The 19,782-nt window shown below is 39.4% G+C and overlaps 1 protein-coding gene across 1 annotated transcript in view; it reads left to right on the top strand.

Annotated features, from left to right (window-relative positions):
• LOC149158955 (F-box protein At4g00755-like) overlaps positions 1 to 19,782 on the top strand; it is a 135,256-nt gene that overhangs the window by 42,103 nt on the left and 73,371 nt on the right. The window contains exons 2-3 of the mRNA XM_089436379.1: positions 11,405 to 11,821; positions 11,997 to 12,175. Coding sequence (XP_089292505.1) covers positions 11,405 to 11,821; positions 11,997 to 12,175 — 596 coding nt within the window. The remainder of the gene's footprint in view (positions 1 to 11,404; positions 11,822 to 11,996; positions 12,176 to 19,782) is intronic.

Consider the following 19,782-nt stretch of genomic DNA (forward strand, 5'->3'; position numbering starts at 1 on the left):
TGGGCTCCAACCCTTTATTATAAAATGTTATAAACTGTTTTGCTGTAGTTCTCTGCTCCCAAGCCTGCTGAGCTTATGCTTCACTCCTGTTCTCCTGCTTCTCCTACCTCTGCCTGAACTTCGGCTTCCTCTCACTCTGATTATTCTCACACACACCTTTTCCTTGTTTTTCCTGTTTTATGTGTTCCTGATGCCTCTGGCTGTTGGTTTCCGCTAGCTCTTTGGCTTCCTCAATGCTTGCTTCAGCTTCCTCTGCGCTGGCTTGTCCTTCGGCTTCCTCTGTCTCTTCATGTTCACAAACACTCCAGAGACATGTTGATTCAACAGTGAGGACCGAAATACATAGAGGAAAACTGTTGCATATTAAAACTGTAACAGAGGCCCTTTTTTAATAAGAATATGTGTACACAGGACTTTATTGTTTATGGAGAGATTTCATTGGAGAGACAGTACCAACAAGGAGGCTCCACCTGCCACGTCACCATCGCAATCAAAATCAACATTGTTCAGCGCTATTGAACTATCGGAACCATTATTATAAGCTTTTGGCCTAAAAAGCCCGGGCCTATGATGCAGGAAACGTAGGGCAAGGGGGCGTTTCCGTATGGAAATGGGTACGAAATGCTAAAACGTGTATGGTACGGCCCTGAAACGCGCGTTTCAAGCCGTACTGCCACGTTTCACGAAACTGAAACGTGCCCAGTACGGCCTGAAACGCGTTTCAGGGCCGTACGACTCACGTTTCAGCTTTTTACTTGTGGTTTTTTTTATTTTTTGTTTAATTTGTTTTCTAATTTATTTTTAGGTTATCCTAGTGACTTCTAGTTGCTTCTAGATGCCTGTCTAAAGTTATAAAAGTGAACTTTTGCCCTAGTGTTGATATGTAGTTCATGGTAATGTTAAATTCTTAAAGTAAAAGTGATATTCTCCTTTATTTTTCATTTTCATCCTTTTACTTAAATTTTTAACATTACCATGAAATGACTCAGGATGTTTGAGAGTGGTTTCGCCCTCATTGGATTTCATATGGAGAAAGTAGAATTTTAGATTTCACTCAAAATCCAACAGACTTATCTGTTTTTCAGGATTTCAGGATTGGGGGGATTCCAATGTTTCCATAGGATTTTATCATGTACTAGGGTATGGAACTTGTATTTATTCAAGAGAACCACGCCCTCTATGTAGGGGAGACTCCCAATAATGAAGAGCATGTAGGGTACTAGGGTATGAAACTTGTATTTAATCAAGAGCACTAAGGTCGTTCGACTATGTAGGAGGAGACTCCCAATCAAGCACGAGACAAGAAATTAGAAATTTCTCATGGCTGATTTTGGATATTTCTATTTTCATTATGTGATCATTCATGAGTAAATGTGATGTAAATTTAGAGACTTATAGTTTATGCATTGACAATTGACAATTTTATCATAATGTAATAAATTAGAATGTATCATATATGTTTTATGATTGCACATATTCCTTAAATGTCCTAATATATATATATATATATATTCGCGTTTCCCCGTTTCCAAAATTTGGGGAGGTTGTGTTTCGTATCACTTCCCGTTTCGGAAACTCGTACTCGTTTCCCCGTTTCGTGCAACCTAGGCCCGGGCAATACAAATATTGAAATACACAGGAATATATGAAAAAACCGACCGAGACGCTTAAGGGCGGACTTCAAAATCATTACACCCGCATCGGTTTTGCTCCTCCTCAATGTTATCGCAATCGGCAGTCGCGGTTTCCAGAGGTCCTTTATAAGTCGAGCCCATGGCATGGTCGATTCTCCTGCGGATGCAATATGATATTAAGTCAAATTGTAATGTTGCATCGGGTCCGCAACATATATCACAATCAGCGCTTTCAGGGGTGACGCCCCTTTGTATATTGCGATATGCGAGTACCGATAGGCGGATGCGGTATAACCATAGAGCATTTCATAATGTTGGAGGGGTCTGCATGCTTCATTGTGGCAAGGCTTAGAGCTCGAATATATGAAGTACCCTAAAAAACCATGCTTCGACACACTTAGCGGACTTCACCTGTTTATACACCCGGACATATATGTCTCGTCGAGTCCGCACATATATATCGTTGTCGGGGGTTTCGGGTAATGGCTCATAGTAGAACCCACCGATTACAATATCGCCGATATATATATATATATATATATATATATATATATATATATATATTTGCCACCTCCGATAATGTATTCCGATATATACACTATTTTTCGCCTCCGATAGTGATATTGCATATATATATATATGTTTTCGGCCTCCGATAGTGTATATTGCATATATATATGTTTTCTGCCTCCGATAGTGTATATTGCATATATATATATATATATGTTTTCCGCCTCTTTTAACTCTTCTGCCTCCTTTAACTCTTCCGCATATATATATGTATTCCGCTCTGCTTTGGTTCTTTGGCATATATTGCTCCCGATAGTCCTGATATGCCTTCGATAGCTCTGTTTTCTCCTTCGATAGCTCTGTTTTGCTCCTCCGATATGCTCTGCTTGCTCCTTCGATATGCTCTACTTATATATTCTGCAATACTCCTCCTGTAGCTCCGATAGCTTTGTTTTGCCTCCTCTGGCTCCTAGAATATTGCCATATTGACATCAATGACAATCCATATCAACACGTTTAAGCATAATTTACTGAAATGTGTTGAAATTTGTTGACTAAAAAAAGTTTCCAACAATCCCAACCCGGTTTTAATTTCACCTTATCACTCCCATTCAGTTAAATGCCCTTTCCCATAAACATCCATTCAGCATATAGAATTCTGGAAATGAAATTTTCAGATTAAAACACATGGAACTGTCAACACATGCTGAAAATAAATATGGACATAACCAGACCAGCAACACATAAAAATATGCAGGTTTTTGGTCAACTTAGACCCAGGCAAAACCCCTTCAATCTTCTCTGGGGGAAACCTGTTAGAGAGCTCTTCAAATTTATCTATCTTTCAAGTTTAGGAAAAATACATTTGCAGACAAAACAAAACAGAAAAATACAACTTATCTATTCAGCCCAAAACTCCTTGAAAATCATGCCCACTTTGCCTCGATTTTCATGCCCACTTGAAATTGAAAATATGTACTGTACGGATTTTTTTCTTCATTTTTTTTCAAAAACTTCTCTCGAACGACGTGCAGCTCACAACATTCAATGCTATTCATACTGTACCTTCTGCTGTCTTCTAAACCTTGATTTTCATGCCCAACTTTGCCCATAAATCACTCTTTCAGCTTGTTGTAACAAATTTCTCCTTCAGAACTTTTCTCCAATTTGCTCATGAAGAATGAATTGAAGTCTCTCTTTTCTTTTCCCCCTTTTGTTTGCCTAAATGACTTTTGGGCAACCCTAAGATCTAATGGCTCAGATTCATTTAGATCAAGGGATGAGAATAAATGTGCATTTAATTCTCACTTTCTATTTTTTAACTCACCCATTAAATAAAGTACCCACATTGTACTTTATGTCTAAAGTCACTTTTCACTTTATAATTTAACATTGACTTTACCACTTATAAAGTCACACTTAGGAAAATAATTATTTTGGACACTTTTCCCTAGGTAGAGACTAACCCATGGGAAACCACTTGTCCAAGGTACATTAAAAATCAACACTCCCTCTTACCGAGGAAAGTGTTTCTCACCACACCCATTTTGTCCCTGAAATGGACATGCTTGCCTCTTGGCAAGGACTTTGTGAGAACATCGGCCACTTGCTCATCTGTTGATATATACTCCAGCTTCACTGCCCCCTTCTGAACATAGTCCCTGATGAAATGATATTTGATGTCAATGTGTTTTGACCTGTCATGAAACACTAGATTCTCCGTGAGTTTAATGCAACTCTGATTATCACAATGAATAACCGTCGGTCTCAACTCCTAATCAAATAGGCCATACAACAACTTGCGAAGCCAAATGGCCTCACAACTAGCCTGACTAGCAGTCATATACCCAGCGTCAGAAGAGCTCAAAGCAACCAACTTTTGCTTTCGACTGAACCACAACACAACTGCCAAACCCAATCCGAAGCAACACCCTAAAGTGATTTTCCTGTCAGAAGCACAACCTGCCCAATCTGAATTTGTGTAACCTGCCAACCTCACTCCATCACACCGCCTATAGTCCAGACCAATGTTTTAAGACTCCAACTCCGACTCGGCCGAGGGTCGACTCCGACTCTGACTCGGTATCGACTCGATTTCAATGACTCGGTCGTTGTAAAAAGTGCATTAAATATTTTTTATTATTATAAAAAAACATAATTTTAAAGATTTTCATTCATGTTTCCAAACACACAGCATTAGAATATAGATAGAAGACAACATATGATCAAAGTAGGCTCATGAATATATCCATTATATCAAAATGGCACCCAATGCACTGTCCAATACATACATGATGATGATATAGAGATCAAAACAAAAACACATAACCAAGGAGGCTAGAAATGGCCTCTACAACAAAAGTAAACTGTGACCAGTACTACTGGCTACTGCTAGAGGAGCCAAGATCATCTGGATCAATCTCTGGATCAGAGTCAGATAGGGGGCCCCATGGCTCCTCCTCCTCATCATCTCCAACTACAATTGTAGAAGTGGTAGCACTAGTAGGCTGTGCAGCAGCTGCAAGTTGAGATAGACGAGATATGCGCTTCTGTCGTGGCTGAGCAGAGGAAGCGCCTGCAACTGGAGGACTTGCTGGCTCTGAGGCTGAGGCTGGTACAAGTGGATCAGGATCTGCATTCAACTGAACATTTTGTTCGAGTGATGCTATCGTTTGTAATAAATAATCAATATCCTCATCAGAAGCAAACTCTGCTGGATGACTCTCCACTACCCAATCTGATGTTGGATCAATGTCGTCCAACACAGTGGGATCTGAATCAGGTCTTTTGTTCAGCAATTGGTTGCGTCTGAGCTGGAGGTTGTATTGGACATAGACTAGATCATTTAACCATTTTTGATCTAAACGGTTTCTTTTCTTTGTGTGAATCCTCTAAAAGACAGACCAATTGTGCTCACACCCATTAGCACTGCAAGTTTGACTCAAAATATGAATTGCAAACCTCCGCAATCCAGGACAATGGCTACCAAAAGCCTCCCACCATTGTGCTGCAAAAAACATAGGAGTGTAATGAGTTAGCTCAACAAAATTACAAATTATATCCAACTTTCAAATTATAAACGATTTAACAAAATAAGTATTAAGAATTTGAAAATTGAAATTTTTGGTTAACTGGTTCATCTGCTTCCCTTGCAATCTTTGCTAGGTTCTTCCTAAAGGTACCTAAGGCGTTGCTGAAGGTTGTGACCTGTCGGTGTATCTCCAGCTGATCACACTCCAATGGGATCATGCGATCAATGCATTCAATCAATCCATCTCTAACCTCCCCCCTCAAAGCTCCTGTTGCCTTAGCTTTATAATGATACCATGGGTTCAAAAAATACCCAACTACATGTATAGGGCGATGGAGTTGATTGTTCCATCTTTCATCAATGATTGCCCAAATGGGCCCATACTTAGCCACTTTATCCTTGTATGCCCTCTTTATTTGCTCCTTTGCTTGATCCATAGCCTCATAAATGAAGCCCATAGCCAATCTTTCCCCATCCACCAACTGCAACATCCTAACCAGTGGCTCAGCAAGCTTCACAATCTCTGCTGCCTTTCTCGAAAATATTTCTTCATTAACTTTCTTTTTCAATTCTTTGCCTTCTAGTTTGTGAGACCACTGGCTTTGATTCCATTCTTCACTAGAAAAAATCTTTTGCAAGTTTCTATGTTGTGAAAGCATAGATTGCAATGTCAAAAAATGAGTAGCAAATCTAGTGATGGTAGGCCTAATAATATCCCTGCCCCTTGTGTGTTTCCTCATCAGGCTCAAAATCCATGAATGATTGTAGATAAATTTTGTTATGCTTTTGGCATGATCTACAATGTTTTTGACCCAATCTAATTTGCCAATATCCTCAAGCATGAGGTCTATGCAATGTGCAGCACATGGGGTCCAAAAGATGGTTTTGTGTTTTTCTTCTAGCAGTTTACTAGCAAGAACATAGTTAGAGGCATTATCTGTGATGACTCGAACAACATTAGCCACCCCCACCTCCTCAACAACCTGATCCAATAGCTGAAACAAAAATTGTCCATCTTTTACCTTATCAGATGCATCAACTGATTTTAGAAACATGGTTCCTTGTGGGCAAAAGATAAGAAAGTTTATGATGGTATGGTTTCTTTGATCAGTCCATCCATCTGACATGATGGTACATCCTGTTCTTGCCCATGAGTCCTTGAAATATTTCAAATACTCATTAATGGAGGCAATTTCTTTCTACAAATGATACCCCCTTAGCTTATGCATAGTAGGGCCTTTGAAGCCTTTTCCAGCAGCATGTATGGCATCAAACATAGGCTCATAATATGGTGAACGACAAGAGCATTGAAGGGGATATTAGCATCATACCACCATCTACATATGTAATCACAAGCAGTCTCCCTCAATTCTTTCTTCCACGGGTCATCTAAAGTGGGCTGCATATGACTTATACTAACTTGAGGACCATGTGCATCTGATGGAGAGGAGGGTGTGACAATGAAATAACTTTTGATATTCATATCACCCTTTTTCATTTTACCCTTACCCTTTTCTTGAATAGACTCAAAAGAGGGAGGAACATATCCAAAAACAAACTTAACAACTCCTCACAAACTCTCACTGAAATTCTCACTCAAATGCATGAGATGGCTCCGAGGAAATGAGAGGGGTTGGGTGGGTTAAATAGGGTGTAGGAGAGGGGAATGGACCCCAAATACAAAATAGACAAAATATAAACCTGTTTGGAGTCCCCCCCCCAAAAAAAAAAAAACGCTGTTTTTTGGTTCACGGGCCGCAGTTTTCCAACCCGGCCGAGTAGGCTCGGACTCAGCCGAGCCAACAGGGTTAATACCGAGCTGGCTGAGTTGTTAGACAACCTGGTTGGCTCGATATTAACCCAACCGGCCAAACTGTTTCATTGGCTGGGTTGACTCGGGGAGGCTATGGCTTGGACCAACTCGACGGAGTTGGTTCTAAGCCGGCGGTTTCTTAAAACACTGGTCCAGACCATAATCAACAGTCCCCTGCACATAGCGAAGAATGTGCTTTGCTGCTACCCAGTGCACCTTCCTGGGCTCAACCATGAATCAATGTTTTAAAACTTCGACTCGGGCTCCAACTCGGCTAAGGGTCGACTCTGAATCGGTATCGACTTGGCCGGCTCGATTTCAATGACTCGGTCGTTGTAAAAATTACATTAAATATTTATTTTTTATAAAAACACATAATTTTAAAGATTTTCATTCATGTTTCCAAACACACAACATTAGAATATAGATAGAAGACAACATATGATCAAAGTAGGCTCATGAATATATCCATTATATTAAAATGGCACCCAGTGCACTGTCCAATACATACACGATGATGATATAGAGATCAAAACAAAAACACATAACTAAGGAGGCTAGAAATGGCCTCTACAACAAAAGTCTATGACCAGTACTACTGGCTACTGCTAGAGTTGCCAACATCATCTGGCTCAGTGTTACTTGGGAGTGGGAGCGACATTTTCGGAAGCTCCCGGTTTGGGAGCGAATCCCGGAGGAGTTCGACAACCAATGTCACTAACATCAAGGTACATAGAGGGATTGGTGCTCTTGATTAAATACAAGTTCCATACCCTAATACATGACAAAATTCAATGGAAACATTGCAATCCCCCAATCCTGAAATCCTAAAAAACCGATAAGTCTGCTGGATTTTGAATGAAATCTAAAATTCTACTTTCTCCATATGAAATCCAATGAGGCCGGAACCACTCTCAAACATCTTGAGTCATTTCATGGTAATGTTAAAAATTTAAGTAAAAGGATGAAAATGAAGATTAAGGAGAATGTCACTTTTACTTTAAGAATTTAACATTACCATGAATAGCATAGCCTTAGTAGGGCAATATGATCAAATACTAGGGTTTGGGAGAGGGGAATGGACCCCAAAGACCAGCGAACTAATTCATAAACCCCTTTGGAGTCCCCCACACTTAGAAAAATTAAAAAAATAAATAAAAAAAGGCGTGTTTTTATGGTTCACTGGCCACTGTTAGCTACCCGGCTGAGTCGGCCGAGTTATGATTGACTCGGCCGGGTCAGTCATAACTCGGCCGACCAAACCGAATTTTCTGCCGGGTTGAAATTTTTTTTCCCGGCTCGGACCAACTCAGCTGAGTCGGTTCCGAGCCGGCCGGATCTTAAAACAATGATTGGATATCCCATCCAGTCTGTCCTCTATCCTTAAGAACATGGCCATGATTGCTGTCCAAAATTTACAAAACCAAGAAAATGGAGAAATGAACTTTCCAGCACTCCTTGCTGTCCCAAAAGTTCAGTCTGTATGAAATTTCACCTTGCTGTCCCAAAATATCAGTTTGCTGTTCAAAAATTCAGTTTGTTTTCCAAACCACTATTTGCTGTCCCAAACTACTATTTGCTGTTCAAATTGCAATTTTCAGTGTATTGCTTTTATACCATGTTGAAATTTGATGACTAAAAAAAGTTTCCAACAATCCCAACCTGGTTTTAATTTCACCTTATCACTCCCATTCAGTTAAATGCCCTTACCCATAAACATATATTCAACATATAGAATTCTGGAAATGAAATTTTCAGATTAAAGCACATGAGATTGTCAACACATGCTGAAAATAAATATGGACATAATCAAACCAGCAACACACATAAAAATACACACAGATTTTTGGTCAACTTAGGCCCAGGCAAATCCCCTTCAATCTTCTCCGGGGAAAATCTGTTAGAGAGCTCTTCAAATTTATTTGTCTTTCAAGTTCAGGAAAAATACATTTGCAGACGAAACAAAACAACAAAATACAACTTATCTCTTCAGCCCAAAACTCTTTGAAAACCGTGCCCACTTTGCCTCTATTCCCATGCCCACTTGAAGCTGAAAATATGGATTGTACTGCACCGTACAAACTCTACGGATTGTATGGATTTCCGTACTGCTGTACGAACTGTATGGATTTTTTTCTTCAAAAAATTCTCTTGAATGGCGTGCAACTCACAACATTCAATGTTGTTCGTATTGTACCTTCTTCTGTCTTCTAAACCTTGATTTCCATGCCCAGCATTGCCCCAAAATCACTCCTTCAGCATGTTGCAACAAATTTCTCCTTCAGAACTTTTTTCTAGCTCTCAGTCTCCTTTCTCCAATCTGCTCATGAAGAATGAATTGCAGTCTCTTTTTTCTTTTCCCCTTTTTGTTTCCCTAAATGACTTTTGGGTAACCCTAAGATCTAATAGTTCAGATTTATTTAGATCAAGGGATGAGAAATCCGTCTGGTAATATAAGTAAACAGAAAATTTACTGTACCATTGGTATCAGAGCTGTCAAAGCCCACGCCTATGGCTTTCCCTGCGTCTCTCCCACATTGTCCTGTTGCCGCTGTGCGTATTATTCTACCTCCTCCCTGTGCTGTCGTCCGGTACCTTCTATGCATTATCGTACACCCATATCCGCTGTGATCTGCCCAGCTTTGCCCAGAAATCACTCCTTCAGCTTGCTACAACAAATTTCTCCTTCATAACTTTTCTCCGGTTCTCAGCCTCGTTTCTCTAGTTTGCTCATGAAGAATAAATTGCAGTCTCTCTTTTCTTTTCCCCCTTTTGTTTCCCTAAATGATTTTTGGGCAACCCTAAGATCTAATGGGTCAGATTCATTTAGATCAGTGTGGAAAAAGTCGGGAAAAAATCGGGATTAAATCCCCAAAACGCGATTTTTTTGGCTGGCCGATTATATCGGCCGATTTTTTGCCGATTTTTTCCCAGTCGAAAAAATCGGGATTAAATCGAAAAAGTCGGGATTAAATCGGGACTTTTTCCAAAAAATCGTGGTAGTTTCTTTAATGATTTTTTTTTTCTTTGAAAAAATCGGGATTTTATTGAAAAAATCGGGATTTTATTGAAAAAGTCGGGATTTTATTGAAAAAGTCCGGATTTTTTAAAAAATGAATATTTTTGTATTTTTTTAATTTTGCCGACTTTTTCGAAAAACTCCCGACTTTGCCGAGTTTTTCAACTTTTGGACCCTTGCCGAATTAATCCCGACTTCGACTTTTTCCACATTGATTTAGATTAAGGGATGAGAGTAAATTTGCATTTAATTCTCACTTTCTATATTTTAACTCACCCATTAAATAAAGTACCCACATTGTACTTTATGTCTAAAGTCACTTTTCACTTTATAATGTAACATTGACTTTACCACTTATAAAGTCACTTTCACTTTATAAAGTCACACTTAGGAAAATAATTATTTTGGACACTTCTCCCTAGGTAGAGACTAACCCGTGGGAAACCACTTGTCCAAGGTACATTAAAAATCAACAAAATTTAAATTTCTATGGCATCTTCTCTGTGTTTGTAGCTTTGGTTTTCTATCGAGAGTCCATCTATGGCCTTCTCCAGAACTATATGATGGTCCTTGTGCCAACTATTCATTATTTTGCTCACTTATTTTTGTTGCCAGGTGGATATTTTGGAGTAAATTCATTTCATGCCAAGGATTGAAAAGTTAAACCTCACTGGAATCTTTGTGTGCTAGGAAATCACCATTACATTAGATGAAAATTTTCTAATGCTTTGAGAGAGGAATAAAACCTGGAAAAAAAGTAGAATATTTCCTCGGTGATTAGATCTGTTTTTCCAGTTATGAGTGAGTCTGGTCTTCAGATAATGGGCTTAGACTCCAAAAAATTGTCTGAGCTAGAAACTCTATGCATTTGGGCTTCAGTTCTGCTGAAGATCAACATACTTTGAATATACAGTATAACACATCTTTTAGATTGACAATGCCTTTCTATATACTCATTTGTCAAAGTCCACAATTGCTTTTTACAATTTTGTTGCCTTATTTACTTGAAGTGTTTTGCCCCTTTTGCAGTGCTTTTCATTATGAATGCCATTGGGAAATTACATGTTTTTCTCCCATAATTGATTATGCATGTGATGATATCATCCTGGGTATAACTGCCAGTTTTTTATTCCTTTTTTACACGTCTCAACATGGCAGTATAATACATTTCAGTTAGTTCATTTTAATGAAATCCAATAGCAATAAAATTGAGTTTCTGCATTAAAGCATCATGCATATCATTATATGTTGAAGTAAGCTAAAAATGCAGATATGTGTTCAACAATCTTCAAGATCCAATTACCAATGTTAAATTTTGTTAATCTACTCTCATTTAAGATTTTACTTGAGGTTTACAAGTTTATTGATTTGAAGAATGTGTCTTCTAATTGCTGCAGTAGTTGAAAGTAGATGCTTTAAAGACCTCTGCATCAAAATCTGTCCAGAAGTATCCAGGTTTAATTCTGTGATGGAAAAGGATAAAATGAGCATTTCTGGAGGACCAAGCTCAAGTAAAGATTTAGATTGGACAAATTTGAATATGGAACATAGAGTCTATGGCATTCTGGCTTATGAACTTATTGGACCACCTGTGGAGAAAAGTTGCATATGCGAGCCTATTTGTGCTTCCAGCACTGACAACTATCCACGTGAAAGCATCAACTGGACATTGTGTCCATTGGATGAAGAAAACGGCATGCCATCTTATTGGTCAAGTAAAGGAGAAAACAATAAAGATGTCTCTGAGACGTTGACTTACAGGTTGCACAAGAATTTGTGTGTTGTGCACGAAGTTAAATTACGTCCATTCCAAGGTTGTGTGAATTGAAGCAATGCTATTCATGGGAAAAGATTAAAATTTCTTTGTTTAAATTTCATTATCTGCTATCAGTTATATGATTTAACAAACAAAAATGCGTATGTCATATTTCCTATCATTTACCTCTCACTAAGTTACTAACCAATGTCCATGAAAACCTTTCTCCACAGCTTACTTCCAGAGGGGGAATCCTATATATTCACCAGGTGCAGTTCGTTTTCGATTTGGTTATTCTAGCTCATCACCGAGAATCAAAAGTTCTGTATTGGATGGGTCCATGTCGTCTGATAGATTGCCCTGTGAAGACTATGTCTGGACTTATATCTCTCAAGAATACCCAGTGTTACAGGTATCTTCCTGGATTCTACTAATATATGCTTTGCTAGAAAGTAGTGATGGATGAATTACATATGATGAAAAGAAGTGGGGTAAGAGACAGATAAGACTACTGACAAAAGCAAGTTGATTTTTAGTGATTTGAATGCTTATCGAAGATTCAATCAATTGGGGTGTTTGTACTGGGTGTAAGAAACATACCTGCACATGTACTGCACTATTTAGTTGCTTTCTTATTTTGAAATTCTCAAGCCACTTAGGTCAAATAGATGGGAACTAAAGGAAGATGATGAAGTTCTGGAATCCAGGTGTCCATCACTGGGTATGTTTTTTAGACTTGGACCTCAGATAGTTGGATACTAGATAGTGTAGCTAGCCTAAAATTGGTATACCTGAGTTTACGTTTTAGGAAATTTTGTCTACTCTAGGTTGGAATGTTATTGTTCTCTAACATCCTTTTGAGAAATCTTTTATTTAGAGGAACAATGCTAGCCATACAAAAGTAGTGCAATGTGATTGTTCTAGGCTATTGCCAACTTAAAGTAATTAATGGTATCTATGTTTTGTGGTGGTTTCACAGATAAATGTTGGTAATTTACTGATTTTATGTCACCTTTGCAAGACAACTTGTTGCTAGGTGGTGCATCTGAAAGAAGGAAATATTGTAATCACGGTCCTTTTGTTGTGGAGGGGTGGGGCGAGGCATTCATTCTTGGATAACTTCAGTCACATCTCAGCTGTGTTAGTTGTGTATCATAGTTTATGTGTCAAACCCCATTGAAGGTTGCCATGTAGGGGCATCTTCTACCATGGGCCATGGCATGGTAATAAGTGTTAATTGCTTGCATATATTTGAACTAGCTCTGGGGATTTTGGTTACTGAATATTTTTTTGAAATCTTTTGTTTTGATTACTAGTGTGGGGTTGACACAGGCAAATGTGTACATGAATACACATTAGAATGAGCGAGTGGATTCATTCATATGTTATTAGATGATGTAATGTCTCATTACATTGCAGGAGAAGAGAGTATGTTAAGTAACCTCTCAAATGCCTAATGATTAACTACTACACTAATCACTGCATTAAATTACTTTATTATATGTTTAGGTTTTAAATATGACCATTATCTCTAACACCCTTCCATAATGGTCATTTTACAATGCTTGTTTAAAATACAAAAATACATTTTTTGGAAAAGCACCATGTTTGCAGTTCCCCCCAGGATAATATCTTCAAAACAGTGACTGGAAGTGAACTGTATCTAGTAAGGTTGATGAAGTACAATTTATGTCACCCTCCTTTTGTCTGATCATCGACTCATTAGCTGGATGAGAGCCAGTGTTGGTTGAATAGTCAACCTTTCTGTAGAATTTCCTTGAAATTCTGCAACTGCTGTTGTGAATAATCTGAAAATTGAAAACTAGTTTCTTTTCACTAAAACACAGAATTTCTCTACTTCAAATTTGCAGTGGAATAGAACAGAATTAAAGGAACATTCACACACAATTAAACACAATATTTTTCTAGGGAACCCAACTGGGAAAACCCTGTGCTTGATTATTGATAGAAACTGAGCATTAGATCTCTTACAAATACAACTTGTTTCAATCTGAAAACAACCTTGTTTTCCTGCTTTGAACCAGGCTTGAAACCCTTGCAATATTGCTGATCCTTGCCTCCTAAATTTATGCGCACAAGCTTCTCTTGGCACACCTTTCTCTCACAAGCTCCACACATAAACCTGTGCAACCTTCTCACAAACCCGTGAGCTCTATTGTCTTGTCTCACCAACTCGTGCTCACAAGACAATGATCAAAATGTGCCTTCATTCCTCCTTTTAAAGCAATTCAAATGGCTAAAGTTAGCAAGTTCTATCTCTGGAATGATTTTGTAATTGATTGAGTTAACTAATTTAAACACACATGCAACTCATCTTGTCTTAATTCTAGAACTTAAGACACAATCACCCGCCCTTTTCCTCATTCAACTCGCACTTCCACTTGAGCGCATTAGTTAACTGCTTCTAAACTCGTCCTGATTTTTAGGAATTAGCTCCTAACTCATAGGAACTCATGCATGCTCAAGGAGAAACTCGTTGTGGTTCCTTTGATTAAGGCACAAATCAAGGAACCCTTTCTCACTATCATTTTCAACACTCCCTCTTAGCGAGGAAGGTGTTTTTGGAAGAACCTCGTCCACCTAAATCTGTCTCCATCATTACCATGTTCTCCATTGCTGCAGCTGCTCCCTTTGCACTAGAAGACTTCCCTGCTCTCTTCCGTAGAACCTGCTTTGAAGACTTGTTATTTCCCACCATGCTATACGAGTCCACCACTTTAGTCATAAGCGCCATGTATCCTGTGTACCTCTGTGTTTGCTTCTTGATGCTGGGAGACTCAACTCTCTTTTGATCTCCCTTAACCAAATCTTCTGCCCACTTGGCTCGAACTCTCCCTATACTGAAAGTCTATGACTGAGTGGTTGCCTCCACTCGCTCTAGGCTCAAGGTTGCTTGGGAGCGGGAGCAGGGAACGACATTTTCAAAAGCTCCCGGGTCAGTAGCGAATTCTTACATATTTTAATTTTTGATGCGTATATGTCAACAAAAGCATGTAGAATGATGAATTAGATATAGAAAGCATAAAAACATGGATTGAACTATATAACATCAATCATCTAAAAGTTATAATCTTCATCAACTACGTCCACAAGTTAGTAACATACAACATATCGAGTGTCATGATTCATCAATCTCAAAGTTTCAAGCTTTCAAAATTCAATATATAACATTTATCATCATTGATCACTAAAGTTGTACTTGTAAGTTGTAACCATTACCACTACCAAGTAACCAAACTATAACAAAGAATATCTAACATGAAATGAAATGTTTCAGCTTTCAACTTTCATGAAGCATCATATTCATAATTCATTACCAATGAGTTATAATTGCCAACTTCAAACTTAAATTGTCATATATTGTTTACAAAAAATATCATAATAAATATGAAAGAGTCAACAGTTATAAAAACTACTAGAAACTAGAAAAGACAAGTAAATCTATTATCTACTGCTTGGGCCTCTTGCCACGAGAAATGTCTAATTTCTGAGAAGCTCGTGGTGGTCTACTGGGAGTCTCCTCCCACATAGTCAGACGACCATGTCCAAAACTAGAACCAGAAGGCACATGACCTCCACGTGAGGATGTAGATGGAGGTGGTGACAACAAAGGCAAAGATTGTGGAACTCGAGCACTGCTACTGGATGATGGGGGTGGCATTGTTATTGTTGCTTCATCATCATCTTTCAAAAGTTTTGTTTCCAATTCTTCTAGATGTAGAGTGCCATCCTCCAAATTATCTTCCTCTGGGTTGTTGTCCCAAGTCATATATGATGTATCATCACGAGCCCACTCACAATAATGTGTCAACAACCTCAAGTTGTAGTGCACATAAACCAAGCTTTCTACTTGGTTTTCATTGAGTCTGTTTCTTCTCACATTATGGATGAGGCTATAGGTGCTCCAACACCTCTCTGTAGAAGAAGTATGTACAACTTGTGAAAACACTTTTTTTTGCCAATTTTGGCGAAAGTCCTTGGCCGCCATACCTTTCCCAACATGTAACAATATCCAATCTGTCCCTATCTTGCACTGCATGCAAAGTACCTAACACTCCAGTGCTAGTGAAGTATTTTGCCTAATTCAAGGAGCAATCTAGCACACTCCTCCTTATCAAGGACTAGCTTGTCTAATGTTGTCATATACCCATTTTGTACCTCTGGATTTGTATGGGGTTTGGCCCTAACCCCAACCCCATCTGTAGTTCTCCCAACCAAGATGGAGAGTAGTATTTTGGCATAAGGATATACGCCAAGGCATGTAGTGGAACATTAAGTTTATCCCATTGTGCACACACAAAATTGTAAATAATATCATACAAGTTGGGATTTTTTTCCTGAACAATATCTATTATTTGCCCCAACATGTTATCCATTTGCTCATACACCTCCCAATCACTGGTGCATCTGTATCTGCAAAACAAATCATGTTATAAATGGGTTTGGTGTATTGCAAAATATCCCTCACACGTGCCAAAAACTGACCATCAAGAGCGGTCTTTTCCACCTCTTCAAAACCTTTCCTGTCAAGTGCGATTGGAGCCCTATCCTTTAATACCTGCCAGTGTTGGCTTGATACCATGCTAGCCAATGACTCTTACCTTCAAAGGGTGCTTGAAGCTGAGGTAATAGCTAGAAAATCTAGCCTTGGCAATCTTCAACAACTCCAACCTTGAGTGATTGCGGAAAAGCCCATGGGTATTGCTATGATTGGTAATAAATTTTATCATTCTCTTGCCTCTCTTGTACAAATCACCAATCCATCTGTATTGAGGGTTTTTGTTCTTAATAATATCATGCATCAAAAGGTTCATTGTGTGAACCAAACACCCAAACCAAAATATGTTGGGGTATCTATCCTCAATAATTGCTTCTGTCGTCTTACAATTAGAAGCATTATCAGTGATGACTTAGATGACATTGTATGGCCCAATACTTTCAATTGTTTGAAGTAATGGTTCTGCAATGTTGATGGCGGTCTTGAACTTTTCTGAGTAATCATATGCTGAAAGGAAGATTGCACCACTAGCAGACACACCAAGAACACTTATCAATGGCTTGCCTTTTACATTTGTATAGCTATCAGATACAGTGATACCCCATAGGCATTCCAAGGATTTGTCAATTTTGGCTAAAGCATGTGATGGTTTGGCATTTTCATGATCAAGTCCCACGGTTCTAGCTCTATCATACCTAGGGCTCTTATGTCCTTTAGGGGCATCATTGTTGGCTGAAACCATTTCATAACAATAAGGTGAGCGAAGAACATTGAATGGTATCCTACATGCATAGAGAAACTGGAAATTTTTTTCATCCACATCATCCCTACACCCTTAATAAGGAAATTTGATATGGTTCTACGCCATAAAGAGATGTCTGTGCCGGTTCCTCCATATCCACTACCATCGGTGGGATGCTGATGGAGTTCTTAGTCTATGTGATGGCGGGCTAGTGGTGACATGTTGAAAGTCACCCTTTGATCTTTTAGATCTGTATTGGGCTTCCTCGTCTTCCCTTATGTATTTGGCTCTTTGTTGTTGTGACACACTTCCACAAGTTTTGATTCCTATTTGTTTATTTCCATCCCATGCCATTTTCCCACAGAGATGATTTTTGGCATGGGTGTATGAACCTGTGTAAGTGTTTTTGCAATGGAGGCATGTAAATTTAGTGGTTTCACCCCCTTTTCCTCCTGAAGGCCTAGAAACATATTTCCACAATGGGGTTTGGTCTGCTTTGGTTTTTGTGCCATCATCATCTCCACTCTCATTATCCTCCTCCTTCTCACCAAGGTACTCCTCTTCTCCAGGGTTTCTTATTCCACCACTACCCACTTCTTCATCATCTTCATCATTCCTCCTTCTTCTGCTCCCCAACATCATCATAACCAAAAGAGGAACCAACAAGAGAATGCCAAGCCACATACCCATCATGTTTGAAGTTTTGAACTTTGGTGGAGTTATAGTTTTTTTCCTACAATAAAATGAAGGAATGAGAATGGGAAAGAGAGAAGAGAACATTTTCATTTAACAATGAACATATAAAAAACACAAATGCTAGATTAGAGTCTTGACCCTACCTCTTTGGCTCTCCAATAACCTTCAATCACAAGCTCCATTCTCCTTTGCAAGCTCCCAAGCAACCCTCTCAATCTTCCTTCTCAACTCAAGCTCTTTTTCCAAAAGCCCTCTCTTGCTTTGTCAATATGCAAATGGTGCATTGTGGGAGGGGAGGATGGCCTTTTATTTCTTTTGGCCTCTCCTCTCCCTTCGAAAATCTGTAGCCCCAATTTCGCCCATGTGGCGCAATTTTTTTAAGGCAAGAGCGATTAAGAACGATTGCTCCCATCTTAAAAAAATCGCTCTGGGAGCGAACGAGAGCAGTTAGGGAGTGAATGATCCTCGAATCCTCCCTCGTTCACTCCCGAAAAACCAGGGGTATTTTTTTTTGTAAGGGAGTGTGCTCCCAAGGTCGCTCCGGATTTTCTCCTGAGCAGAGCGCGCTTCGGGAACAGATTTGAGGGGGGTGGAGGGCTCCCCTATAATCCTGCCTGGGCTATGGTCCTCATCATCCTGCTCGTTAGCCCAATTGCCAACTAGCTTAAATTGAAATTGAGATATTGGTTGAGGCTCCATCTTGGGAGCTCTATCCTGCTCTCATCAACCACCACTTCTCTACTCAGAGCTCTCCCTGCCTTGCTGCTCAAGGATGCATCTGTCTCTACCTGCAACTTGTAGAGATTCTTCACCCTCACACCTATCTGCTTCTTACATCCAAAAGCTAAGTGTTGGAGGTACGCCTTACCTTTGCTGAAGATGATATCATATCCCTTGTCCTCAAGGGTAGCTTGTTGAAGTTTCTAAGTCTACTAGTTAGAAACCCTCCATGCACTTTACTGATTTATTCCTACCTACTTGTTCCGTTACTTAACAAGTTATTTACAATGTAAATACTGAAAATAAACACTAGTGCATGCTCAACATATTGTAGATCATCAACTGAAGGAAATCGAAACAACCACACACATGACACTGTTATTTTTGGACGAATGTTCCCGAAAAAACCCAATGCGGGAAAACCAGTGTAGCTATCTGAGGGTTTTCTTATTAAGCAATTTCAGAGTACAATCTGGGTGCCAAATCCGGCTTACCCAATAGAGAATGCCCTTGGCAGTAGTACCTCTTAATTTGAGACAAATGTCCTGGCTGAAACCCCGGATAAACCCTCCGGCAACTCCTCAGCTCCAATCTGTCCTAGAAACCCTAGCGTCAGCCTTTCTGGATTGCGTTAGCCTCTCTCTGCCCAACGTTGGCCTTGCGTCGGCCTTAGGAGGCCCTGCGTCAGCCTTCTAGCCCTCTGCGTCAGCAACACTGGCCTCTCTGAAGCACTGCGCAGCTCCTAGCTGCCTCTGCGTGGCCCTGCGTGAGCCCTGGTTGCTACTGCATCACCTTCTTTGGCTCCTGTGCTGATCTCCCGACACTATCTCTGCTTCTCTGTCTCTCTGTACTCAATGCTCCTCAGCGGCTACTCCGATCATTGATTTTGTCTCTCTTAGCAAACCCCGCTCTAGAGAATAGAATGATTGATCATCTGGTGTCCTCTCCAAGTGACTTTCAAGCCCCCTCTTATACATTTCTCATTGACATATCAGCTGCCGATATTAAGTCCCTAATCAACGGCTAAGATTAGATGTGGTTTGATCCATGTCTTTTGGACCATTCTAACACAATTTTATATTAATCCACATTAATATTTTAATTTCCCTAAGTTCAGACTTAGGGACTCCATTAAAAATATTAATTATTTTAATATCTTTTGAACTGTCTAGAATCTGCCCAAACTTGTTCTGGGTATTGGAGATCTCACGTGCCCCAACCTCTCCACCAAATTTCGTGGCTAGAGCACATCCAATGCTACCACAAATCAACATAGCTACCTAAACAAAATTCTGCCTCAATCTTGGAACATAGAGAACATCTTTGAGATGAAGAGGATTAC

The sequence above is a fragment of the Pinus tabuliformis genome, chromosome 5_2 (genome assembly GCF_031772625.1).
Source record: "Pinus tabuliformis cultivar Carrire ecotype Pingquan chromosome 5_2, CPIR1, whole genome shotgun sequence".
Lineage (NCBI taxonomy): Eukaryota > Viridiplantae > Streptophyta > Pinopsida > Pinales > Pinaceae > Pinus > Pinus tabuliformis.